This window comes from Hippocampus guttulatus, chromosome 8 (assembly GCF_054856545.1).
Source record: "Hippocampus guttulatus isolate MCC_2025c chromosome 8, RoL_Hgut_1.0, whole genome shotgun sequence".
Lineage (NCBI taxonomy): Eukaryota > Metazoa > Chordata > Actinopteri > Syngnathiformes > Syngnathidae > Hippocampus > Hippocampus guttulatus.
This window is the reverse complement of record NC_141268.1, coordinates 9,018,279-9,031,084: the sequence shown is the minus strand read 5'-3', so window position 1 is coordinate 9,031,084 and position 12,806 is coordinate 9,018,279. Positions and strand designations below refer to the sequence as shown.

At 42.8% G+C, this 12,806-nt stretch overlaps 1 protein-coding gene across 1 annotated transcript; it reads right to left on the bottom strand.

Annotated features, from left to right (window-relative positions):
- Positions 1-159: 159 nt before the first annotated feature.
- Positions 160-10,768, bottom strand: LOC147201044 (protein Wnt-2b-A-like). Its single transcript, XM_086117014.1, has 5 exons — positions 10,334-10,768; positions 7,056-7,276; positions 4,235-4,512; positions 3,187-3,451; positions 160-1,201 (listed from the first exon to the last, which is right to left on the bottom strand). Exons 1-5 carry the CDS (start codon positions 10,456-10,458, stop codon positions 972-974), a joined length of 1,119 nt encoding a protein of 372 aa, XP_085973140.1. The 5' UTR covers positions 10,459-10,768; the 3' UTR covers positions 160-971.
- Positions 10,769-12,806: the final 2,038 nt, after the last annotated feature.

The window sequence follows — 12,806 nt, the reverse complement described above, 5'->3', positions numbered from 1 at the left end:
TTGTGACCACAACGAAAACGTCCAAGCATGGAGAGGGAGCAAAAAAATGGAGCCTGAGGTTGTGTGTGTGTGCAAATCAAAACAAGCAAAGATGGAAACAAAGACAAGGGACCAGAGGTAGAAATGAGCAAGGTTTTCAATGAGGCGGCAGAAGTGAATGTATGAAAACAAGTGTCCAACGTCAACACAAGACAGTGCTTTTTTTCACTCTCTGGGGATTTTTGCCAAGAAGTCCTCACTTGTTGGAGTTACAATTTCAGTCATTTCCAGAAGCTCTCTTTTGCTTATTAAATGGAAAGCCTGTCAGTGTTTTTCAAAAAAAAAAAAAAAGATGGACTTGCTAAACATCAGGGCAATTATCAGTAGAATGAAGCCTTTTCTGTCTTCAAGTTACTCTTTGCAATTTTTTTCTGTAAAACCAAACTAACATCTATTCACTGACGAACACATTTTGTGACCGATAGCTAGGTGGCTTGACAGTGCGGCGGTGTGACGAAAGATTCTAGTTGAGGTCATGCAGGCAAGCAAGGCTCCTTGTTTGGTTGACATCAGAGAAAGCAGAGTGGTAAAAGTCTCATGATGATGCTGAGAAAGTCAGGAATTGCTATTGGCATCGGGGAAATTTACAATCTGATCAGCTGCTAGCTATTCAACATAAGGTACAGAAGTGCCAATGCAAAGACGGTCATTACCGATGTACTGTATGCTACCATTCAAATGTTAATGGACTCTTACAAATGTTTAGTTTATCATAAAAAAAAAAGATTTGCTTATCTCGGTGTCCACTGTACTGCGGTATGTGTTATACAATACTCAACAATTGTTTCAAATTTCCACGAATGGTCAGAAACATTCCAGAAGTCCATGATCAACAACTGGACATATTTTCCAGTTTTACCATCAGTCAGCCAGTCATCTTTGGCCAAATGTTTATAGTGAAAAATCCCACAATACGCTAAAGCGGGACGGGCTTAGGTCTGATCCAGCCAGTCGGGTCGCTTGTGCGGCTTACAGGTGTGAACATCCACCGTGTCCTCGCAGTCGTTGCACTGGACCGTGCAGCACCACTGGAACTTGCACTCGCACTGGCTGAGACGTTTGACACGCATGGTGTCGTAGCCTCGGCCGCAGCACATCACCTCGCAGCCGTCGGTGCCCCGTGACGATTTGTTGCAAATGCGGCCCGCCGTACCCAGGGAGCCTAACGAGACAAAGTAAGTGTTGATTAATACCGTGGTGTCATATCTTCTAATCTCCCGCTTGTTGTTTTAAAATAACTATCGGCGAGTGTTTCTTATTGGCACTCTGCCAGTCATTTTTTCCTCGGGTAGAATTGTCAAACCAATCGTGGTCAACAGTCAAAAGTCTGTGTTTCCAATTGTTGCTCCACAATCAAAATTCTCAACAAATTGGGACAGGATCTCAACCCCGATTAGGAGACCCCATTTATATATCAAGATCTTTTCCACCGGATAGCTCATGTAGTTGAGGTTGACAGTCAGAGTTGGTGTTACAAGTCAGTGTTATTCTTACTTACGCACTTTTTTCAAACTTTTATTTGGTTATGTCATATAAGGATCTCTATTCATTTTAAAGGATTTATTACACAACACAGACCAGGAAGGGGAGTTCAAATGTGTCCATGTTCTTTGTGTCAATTTCTCAATTTGTCCTCGTTTATGGGTTTACCTCCCATTTCAAGTCTGTCCTCGTACAGCCACAATTCTCAACTAATCTGCAGACGACCAGGGAATGATTTTACAGTGTCAAACCAATCATCTTAAAAATGCGAGACATTTTAAAACAGTTACCGAAGGTAGTGCTCTACAGCAATCACACTTCTCAATCGATTGTCTTTTAAGGGGCGATGTCACTATAACACTCGCTCACTGAAGACATCGTACACGGGAAAGCCGCGGTTATTGAAGTAATCAATGTTGTTACGGGTTTTTAGTTGTTCGGGAAACTAAGAGATTAACGTTGCATTTAACCATCCAATGATTCAGATGAAGTGTTGGCTTTCCCACAGAGGTTACATTCCCCAAGCTGGTCATTCAAACACTCTCTAACCCGAACCCAAAGATGTGCTCAGGTGTGAGGATAGATGCCACCATTAATGACCGAGCGTCCGTGATGTAAAGAGAAGGGATAAGAGAAGATATTTCCCTCAGGCTGAGAGGGATCACTGCTTAAAAATGACCAAAGGAAGGATTTGAAAAATAAGCCTGCATGTATCCTCGGGCCGTGAATTCCTACACAATGGAGATTAGCAGCGAGAAGGCATCATAAGCTCCTTTTAAGATGACTTTTTAACAACCTGTCCTCTGAGTCATTACATCAGGTATCAGCCCAAAGCCAAGGAGGAGTGAAGGTATTCAGTTTAAAAGTGCACCACATCATCTAAAAAAAGAACTGCCGAGCACCTTCACGCTCTGTTGAAGCGACTGGATGTGAGCAGGGAGACGGATCCTTAACAAGGCAAAGCAAATGGCAGGAATTAAACTGGATGGGAAAGGGCAAATCGGTGGACTTTAAGCTGTGATGGAATGCGAAACTTCACTTGACACCTCTGGTTTTCATTTTGTTTTCAAAGGTGACGTGGCATCAGGCGAGTCACTGTTAGATCAATGGAGAACTGTGAAAAGTCCATCCGGATCTAAATCTCGAAATGCGTTTTGTAGCAACACATTCCTGAAAACCAACTTGTTCAATAATGACAAACTCGTTGGACACTTCCTGAAGTACCCCCACTAAAATCACCGCCACTATCTCAGGTACCCCGACTTAAATCTACTCCCCATTCGTTCACAGTGGTTGTTGGGCAGAACTCAAGCAGCTCCCGTGGTCTCGCTACCCAACAGGTCTACTTCCGAAGATGCTGCTACTTAAATCAGCTCCACTTGCTGGTGTACCCCTACTTTAAATGAGCTCACAATTTGGTACGCGGTGCTCGACCATCTCCACTTTGTTCGGTACCCGTACTCAAATCGCCTTACAGGTCAGCCAAATAAGTTCTATCGCCCGAGCAACTCCACTTCATCTCATTCCATACAACTACAGTATATTGCTATTCAAATACGCACATTTGTCCACACTGGTTCTGCCATGTTCGAGCTCCACATCAAACAATATTATCCATGTTTTCTTCATGTTTCCGTTGAGGTGTCGGCAAAATGTTTCTGATACCTGCTGCTCGGTCCATGAGGCAGTAGTCGGGCGAGGTCTCCACGTACACCAGCTCGTTCTTGGCACTGCCTTTGAAGTCATGCTCGGCCACCATGAAGCCGGTGCCGTCCTGGTTCATTGTCACCTCCACGGCCGTGTTGTATTTCTTGTGGAGGTAATCGCCCGTCCGCCTGAAGTCGGACATAGCCAGCCAGCAGGTCCTCAGGGAGCAGGAGCCGCTGACACCGTGACATTTGCACTCCAGCTTCATGAAGCGCTTGACGGCCTGCGGCAGAGGTCAGAGTTGACGGGGCGTTAAGCTTGCCATGTTGGCCCATGGCCAAGGTGTGAATGACCCTGGTAGGTAGGTCACATCTTTTAGAGATCCTCTTTAAAGAAGAAACTATGGTCTGTGGGACATATACACGAGAGCGTGAGGGTAAAAGGGATCAGAAACTCTAGGAACTCTCCAAAACATGAAGCAAGTGTGAAAGCTCATCAATGACTAGTTATGTTTGTATGACCTTGAAACCATAACATTATTGAGACTCGAACGTGAAACCACTTGGCATTATCATGTAAGGGTAGAAATCTCTCAAGCACTTTTTAACATGGGTTGGATCTTTTTTTTCCAGAGGTTCCTGCCAGTGTTTCATCTCCGCCCCAGACTTGGACGACCACTATCAGCAGACCCCAAAGATAGCGAGTTGGACTGTTTTATCCAAACTGGACAAATCTTACCCAACCCGTTTAACGTGGGTTGACAAGTAAAGTCATCTGCGTAGACCGTGTCTTGAGTCTTCCGAAGTGTGCAGCCCCTGACTTGGAGCACAGTTATTGGCACACCCCAAAGATATGAGTGAGGATGCTTGCACTGCAGTAGTTCTATCAGAAATGGAAAACAATCCAGACCGGCGCACTTGAAACAATGTCATCTACGTAGAACATGTACATTGGCTCTTCTAAAGGATGTGTCACTTGAATTAGGACACAGCTACTGGCAGACCCCAAATGTATTAGCAGGGATGCTAACGAATCAGCAGTTTATCGGACCTGTACAGCAACTCACCATTCTTCCGCAACGATTGTTGTGCAGATTCATGAGCGCCCGGGCGTCCTTCACCATCCTCTCTCGGGCGTCAACAAAGGCCTTGGCAAATTTGATGCCATAGTTGATGTTGTCACTGCATCCGCCCCAGTCGAAGTTGCCCCGTTGGTCGCTGGCTTGGCCACGCTTGTGCCCGTCACAATTGCAGATCTTGACGTCACCCTGACTGCACGCCCGGGTGATGGCGTAGACCACTCCGGCCGACGAGATGGCGTACACAAATGCTGCTTCTCTGCTGCCTTGGTGAGAAGAGGAACAAGTGGGACTAAATGCAATATATTTACCAGTGAGTACCTTTTTATATAAAATACAGCAATTGTAATTTGACGTCTTTCCCCAAGTGGAATGGTCTAAATAGTTGTGAAAGGGTCGAAATAAGGTTGCTGTTTAATTGGTTTAAACCAGGCATGTCCAGCTCCGGGCCTGGAGGGCCACTGTCCTGCCTGTTTTCCATCTCTCCCGGCTGCAACACACCTGATTCAGATGATCATATCATCAGCCAGCTCTGAAGCAGCATTAGAACGTTCCTGATTATTTGAATCAGGTGCGTTGCTCCTTGGAGAGCTGGAAAACAGGCAGGACAGCGGCCCTTGAGGACCGACTTTGGACACCCCTGGTTTAAACGGTTGCTACCTACGTCAAACAATGTTTTCCTGAAATAACGTTCAACCACTAATTTGATAGAAACACTTAATTATGCTGATTCTGTACTGTAAGGGGCGGCCCGGTAGTTCAGTGGTGAGCACGTTGACTTCGCAGTGCAGAGGTACCGGGTTCAATTCCAGCTCCGGCCTTCCTGTGATTGCGTGGGTTTTCTCCGGGTCCTCCAGTTTCCTCCCACATTCCAAAAACATGCATGGCAGACTGATTGTACACTCCAAATTGTCCCAATTGTCCCTAGGTGAGTGTTGGCGCGAACGGTTGTTCGTTTCTGTGTGCCCTGCGATTGGCTGGCAACCGATTCAGGGTGTTCCCCGCCTACTGCCCGAAGACGGCTGGGATAGGCTCCAGCACACCCTGTGACCCGAGTGAGGATCAAGCGGTTCGGACAATGAATGAATGAATGTACTGTAAGGCGGCGGCCCGGTGGCTGACTGGTTAGCGTGTCACCCTCAAGGTGTAGAGGTTGTGGGTTCGATTCCAGGCTCTGGCCTTCCCGTGTGGAGTTTGCATGTTCTCCTCGTGTCTGCGTGGGTTTTCTCCAGGTAATGCGGTTTCCTCCCACATTTCCATTTCATGCGTGGCAGATTAATGGAACACTCTAAATTGTCCCTCGGCGTGAGTGTGAGCGCGGATGGTTGTTCGTCTGTGTGCGTCCTGCGATGGGCTGGCAACCAGTTCAGGGTGTCCCCCGCCTACTGCCGGAAAACAGCTGAGATAGGCTCCAGCATGCCCCGCAACCCTTGTGAGGATAAAGCGGATCGGAAAATGGATGGATGGATGGATGTACTGTAAGACGCCTGTTGCCAGCATTTAGCGGCCCCATGTATGCTGGTGAGAGCCCTCAAATTACTTTTCAAGGAAGTTTAACAGACATAAATGAATGCACGCTTTGATGCTGACAGCCTGACACAATTGCCGTTCCAACTGATCACTTTTGAACAAACCAGGCTTACTCAAGTTTGTTGTTTTAGGCAGCAAAATTGCTACTGTGGTTTTAATGTCACTTCGTCTCATGGACAAAAAATGAGATAATCTCTCTAATGTTTCAAGAGATGAAAATCACATCTGAAATGGTGATTATCCAAAATGAAAACCAGGTGGTCATTCATTATGAAATAGAATTTTCTTTTTGGTCTTCTGTATTCATAACCAAGCAAAAAATACTTATCGGAAAACCAAAATATTCAAGAACTGCAAGCCTAGTGAAAATTTGAAATGTGGGATATTTTGTCAAGAAAAATCAAGCTTGCACACAATTATTGCCTTAGTGGGCCACATAAAATCATGTGGCGCGGCAGATCTGGCCCCTGGGCCTTGAGTATGGCACATGTGCTCTAAATACGGTACAGGAGTTAAAGATCGTAGTTTGGTTGGTTTCGCACATTATCACTGGAGGACATATTGTACAGATTGTTGTTTGTTTTGGTCAAAAAATAGATTAAGTGTGATTTTGTTGGTTTATTCCTTTTTTTTCTTTTTTTTTTTGCCGTTATGTAGCTCCTTATAGCAGCATTTGTCCAGTACATGGAAAGATCAGTCCATGTATGGTGGAATGTAGCACGCATAGCGGCATGTCAGGCATATGACATCACAGCCCGGCCGACTCTCCTTTCACCTTTTTCCTCATGTGCACATGTGGAGGCTTTCTCAGTCACTGGCCTTTGTTTTCATTTGAGAGAGAAGAGATTTGGGAAGGTTATTCGGGCCCCCACCACACACACGCACACACACACACCTCTACCTCCTGTCCTCATTCCCGCTCACGCAACCAAGCAGAACACAGGCGATATGTCAGGCCGTCAAGCTTTGTCCGGCTGCCAGAAACATCTCCCCAAATATTTACATCTCCTATTACTGTATATACATCACCAGTGTGGATCTCTCAATTGCGCCGCTTGTTTTTTTTCCGACAGAAAATCCATTTTCCCACTTTCCCTTACTCCCTGAGAAAGAGAAAAAAAACACCTCTTCGTGTTTATATGGCGGAATTATTCATGAGACATGCATTCATTATGTGCTTATCTGATCGCGGCGGAGACATTTACAAGGGTGATTAACTGGAGTGTCTCACACAGATTGGAAAAGAGCCACATTCTCCATCCCAGTTGCGCCGACTCACTTCGCAGCATCACCCTGCCAAACACGGTGTGGTCGCGCTCCAACGTGCTGCAGTTCCAGCGTTGGTGGCGGAACTGGTGCTGGCACTCCTTGATCCACTCCTTGGCGCCCTCGCCGATAGACTGCATCAGGTCCGGGTGGCGCTGGCACAGCTGCCGCTGCTTGTTGACCAGGCCCGGGATGTTGTCGCAAATCACCCGAGCACCCAGCGCGCCGATGTACCTGCGTGGGGGCGGCGGTCATTATAGGTCGTTGCAAACAGCATTGAAATGTTACGTGTGAAAACTAATTTATGAGTCTGTAGTAAAAAAAAACTTGATTGAATATGATCACCAATTTATCAGGTGTCCACGAGGTAACAATCAGAGGTCAGCTGCCAACGAGTTATTGGAGGGGGTGTGGGGGGGGGGGGGGCGGGGACTTTTACCAGTCGCAAACCAATCGTCAACATAGAGCAGGGAGGCCGAATGCCACCTTGCCTCAAGTTGGATGCCCGAGACCGCCCTGCTCTCGCCCCTTGATCGTGACAGGCCGATTCCATCTCAGTCCAGTGACACTCACTCACTAACTCATTCGCTCACTCACTCAGCAGACATCACCACTGTCTTTGTTGCGATCCTTGAAAGGGGCCGATCACATGGCGCTGTGCGAGTAACCGTTTAAAAAGTGTACATCCTCCCAAGAGTCCCTTTAATCGCTGCCCGTCGCTCAGTTTCCACTCCCGTTATGGCCGTGGCTCCTCTGGAGTGTAACGGTGTGGCCGAGTGCTAAAAGCTGAGCAGGGGCACTACTTGTGTTTGTTGTCTTGTTCACAGCGGCTGAGCCAAAAGATACTTGAGGATGCACACTTAGACGGAGAAAGGGCGATTAATGGTGGTGACAAATAACTGAATGGATGGCTTGTACAAAAGTGCCTACCCACCATCCAAGTGTGAAATAAAATAAAATAATAGTTCATGATCTGCCCATACAGTATCTCAAAAAAAGCACTTAAGCCCCACTGTGATGTAACAGTGGGGTTTGGTTACATAATAACTACCTTCAAACTGAATTTATCTGCCTATGACTTGGTCCGGTCAAATGGATAAAGATCCACAGCCACTTTCAAGTGACTCTACATTGTCTGAAACCTGCCAAGTCAAAAGGTAAGCCGCACTGCATTGAATTTTATCAAATGCACATAATGGTATTAACCAACATTTTTAGCAGCACACACTACATACTCACTTCGTACACACACAGTGTTGTGTCTCAAGTGCTGCCTTCATGTGTCTAAATATATATTTTTTACCTTATGAGAGCTCGCTTTCTCACCTGCCCTCACGCTGGGCTTGTGTCACAAGGCTCAGTCTCCGCGCCTGATTTGTGCCGGTAAAAATGAGCTGACTTTAGCGGACTAAGAAATAGGATGTGTCCAAAAATATTTTTATGATCAATTTTTGCTTTTCTTAGTTTTTATATATTTAAACACAATGTAAAATAGAAGCTACAATTGTGTTGTTGTTTTTTTTAGGTATTTTGATGAAAGCAGATCATGAAATGACATCCTGAATTTGAGTAAATAGTTCGTCCCTTATGTGTCATTCCATTGATGTTTGCGCTGCCTCACTAATCGATAAAACACTTGATGACGCGCTAAACCGCTGCAGTGATGAAGTGCTGCCTCCATGAGTGAAAATACAATGCTTGCTTTTACTTTTAATGCAGCCGCTTGTTTAGACTCAAGGGTTTGGCAAATATTTCCACTCGTGGTTATCATGGTAACGACGTCACGCATGGCGCCGGAGTTTCATCACTTGGCAGTGAATGTGGAGAAAAAGTCAAAGTTCAAAGAAAGAGAGTTGCAGCTTTGATGCATACTGAACTGTTGTTGTGCGTTTTTTTTTCTTCTTTGCAGGCTGTTGAAAAGAACTGATCAAGCCTCATTTGTGCACGCACCGGCGCCCACACCTGACACTTAAGTCCCAGCTAAAGATGGATGGGACAGGATAGGGGAGATGATGTACGCCCTCCCACCAACCCATTCATCTTCATCAAGGCATGGGCCACAATATAAGGTACGACGAACACTCGCTGACCAACATTTATGAACGAGTTTAGTATATTGTGTGTGCGTTTGAGGGATCTCTCATGGAGCTCAATGACATAACCATGTTAGAAACAGCCCTCATTTAAAAAAAATATTTTGTTGGTTTGTTTCTAAATGATTTGCAAAATGTTCATTGTTCATTTTTTTTTGTTGATAATTATGTAAAGCAGTTCGTTTTTCATTTCGTCGGGTCGAATCCTTGCACCTCCAAAATCGTCACTTTTCAGGAGACCCCAACAACGTAATCTTTTACATTGCGTCGTCAAAGAAAGCAAGCCATCCTCAACACTGGAAATTGGTCAATAATTGGGGGGGGGGGGGGGGGGTGACTGAGCAATAGTATAGATGGGTGGGGGAAAAAAAAGTTAATTTACCAAATCGTGACATACAGAAGGAGGTTATGGCCCAAAGCCAGTGATATTTACTTTCTTTTTTAAATTAATTTATCTTGCATTCATTTTATCATGTCTGTTATTTATTTATTTATTGATTTTGCTTTATGTTCAATAATTAAGAGTAACATTATGTTATGATTTGTTTTCATGTGTTATTTTTGTATTAAACATTGTTTCATGCTAACATAGGCTTAATATAAATAAATATCAAAAACTTGGTTCATTACCACTTTTCATTCATGTATCTTTTTATTTTTATTTATTTGATTAATTTTTATTCATCCTATAAATTATGATCATTATATTTTGATTTATCAGTTATTCTTCATCTTTTAGGAATTTATTAGATGTTTATTATCACAGGTTTGTGATTTATGTTGTATTATTAATGTACATACTGTATGTACTGAACATGAATCATTATTTTATTTCATTTTCATTTTGTTTAATTTCCTTATTTGTTCTATATTTTTCGACACCTTATTTTTTAACATTTATTTGGTATTCATGCTGAAATATTTCTGTCATATTTTTTAATTTACTGTAGTATTTGTTTTTTATTTATTTATTTTTTCTTCGGGTAGGTTAATTTAAAGTCTCGCTTTATAACACCAAAAAGTTATTATTATTCAATTGAATTTACTCTCCACGAGTGTATTTCTGCATTTGTCTTCTCAGCATGAAATGAGCTGACAGTTTTCGGTCCACGTGCAATGGAAAATAGTGTCAAATCGGCGTGCGAACGCAAACAGAAATGTAAATGTGTACTGTGAAAGCCCGTCAATGGTCCCTCACCACCAGGATGAATCCGCCCTTGGCGTGCAGACGAGCAGCAGCCAAATGAGCATGTACACTTTGGCTTTGGAGTTTCCACGAGGCGTCCTCTTGCCCATCGTAGAGTTCGGAGATTGCGCTCTCATGTTTGGTCACGGCTCGGTGCTGGTCCGACGTCCATCGTTAATGATTAAAAAGAAAATAAAAAGCCCATTAAAAGACGTCAAGCTCCACCAGTGAGTCCCGATGTCCTGTACGCGTTCGCTCGATTCAGTAGATGCAGGTAGGGTGCCGAGTAATTAACGGCCGGATCAAACCATGGTCACATTCGTGAAAGTTATTGGATTAGTTTGGAGTTAACATTTGGTATTGAAAAAAAATACAAATACAGTTGTATCCGTGGTGCAAGACTGAAGATGCGCAAACGCTCCGCACGCACGTTCGCACGCACGCGCTTCTCCGGCTCGTCAAACGCGTGTGATGGGATGTGACACACCCACCTTCTTCTCCGCCCCCCCCCCCTGCGACCACCCCACAATAGAACCAAGCCCACCACCCATCACTTTTTTTTCTGTAATAGTTTGAAAGGTGCAAGTAAGAAATCATCTGGGCTAATTTTAGTAAAGCGCCATCCCTGTCTATCTGTCTGTATCATGAATGGAGAATAAAAAATACGTAATCCAACCTCTACAAAATCATCAAAAATAAAAACTCCCAAAATAAAAAGCTGATATATAGATATATATATATATATATATGCATTAACAATAAAATACATGAAAATACTCAAGTAATTAAAAAAAACTAAGTAGAAAACAATTTGTCAACACAAAAACAAAAGTAATGAAAAAAAAATTTTTTTGGTAACAGTACCAAACAAAATAACTCTTACTGTAACAATGAATCCTATAACAATTAATACTCTACCAATGGTTATCATCATTAATACAAAATATTATTAATCAGAATGAATAATGACAACATAATTTTAAAATGACAATCATAAGTTAAAAGCTAAAATTGTTCTAAAATAATAATACAAAATGTCGGCAATTTGATACCAACTTTTCTCCGACCGAAACCATACTTTTACTTTTAAGTAATCACTGACACTGCGTACCGATACCATTAGTACTTTTGAAACAAGAAATTTTAAATAACATACTGTCAAATAATAGCGAATCAAGACCTTTCTTTCTCATGCTCAATTTTTTGCCAATGTGTCAACTACTGGCGAAGAGAACTCACAAAGTCAGATTTAATTTTTTTGCCTTATGTATTGTTGGCTGCTTTCGGCAGCCTTCACGAGCATGCAATAATGACACCGATAACTGGTTTCGGTATTTGTCCATCCCTTATAAAAAATAATGAAAAATGTAAACATGAATAATTGTAAAATGCTTCACAAAGAAAATTCATTTTATTAAAAATGATACAAATAAATTTGAAATGTTACATTTTAAAATTGAAACAGTATGGGCAAAAATAATAATAATATATATATATATATATATATATATATATATACATATATATATATATATATATATATATATATATTGCTTCACAAAAATAATGCAAATTAAATACTCAAAATACAATCAAAACGACGCCAAATGAAAAACTAGAATGATTCAATTGAATAATATGTTATTTTTATATAGATTAAATATGAGCCTTCTTTAATAACTGACAAATTATTACATAATAAAAGTGTACAAAATTTGAAATTTCCCATTTTTGTAATTCCTTTTTTTTTTTTTTGGGTCATTGCATGCATTGATGTCACTGACATGACGTGACGTCATTGTTGGTTCATCCCGCCTGCCAGCTGCGCTCTTCCAAGGGCTCCCAGAGTCAGGAGGGGGGTCCGCATCTCCTATTCTGGGCCGCTCTCATGGCCCTGAGCTATATTTGGGGGGCAGAAGGAGACCCATCAGATGTTGGGAATGTCAGACAGGGGCGGGGGCGGAGGGGGTGTACAATAATTAACCCCCCCCCCCCCCCCCCCGCCCCCCTTGCGATCGTGTATCTTCATTGTCGGACAATGTGCAAAGTCATAAAGCAAAATGGTGAGAGCAGTGATTTTATTCCAGGGACTTGACTTATAGCAGTGCCTCCCATGAACACAGCGAATATAAAAAGTCTACACACCCCTGTTCAAATGCCAGGGTTTTGTGACTTAAAAAAAAAAAAAAGACCAAGACAAATAATTTTTATACTTTTTATAATCTTTGTAACTCGGAAAAAATGAAATCTATTTAAAAGGGGAAATAAACAACTGAGATCATGTGGTTGCAAAAAAAAAGGCCACTTCCTCTTACTGTATGACTTGGGATGTGGCTGTGTTCAGAATTGACCAATCTCATTCAGTCATGACGTGACATGCCATGGAAGTCAGCAATGACCTCACACCATTTAAAGTGTGGCTGAGTAACTGCAAACAAAGTTCAGATGTTGTAGTAGGCTTTTCCTGACACTTTTTTTTCTCCTG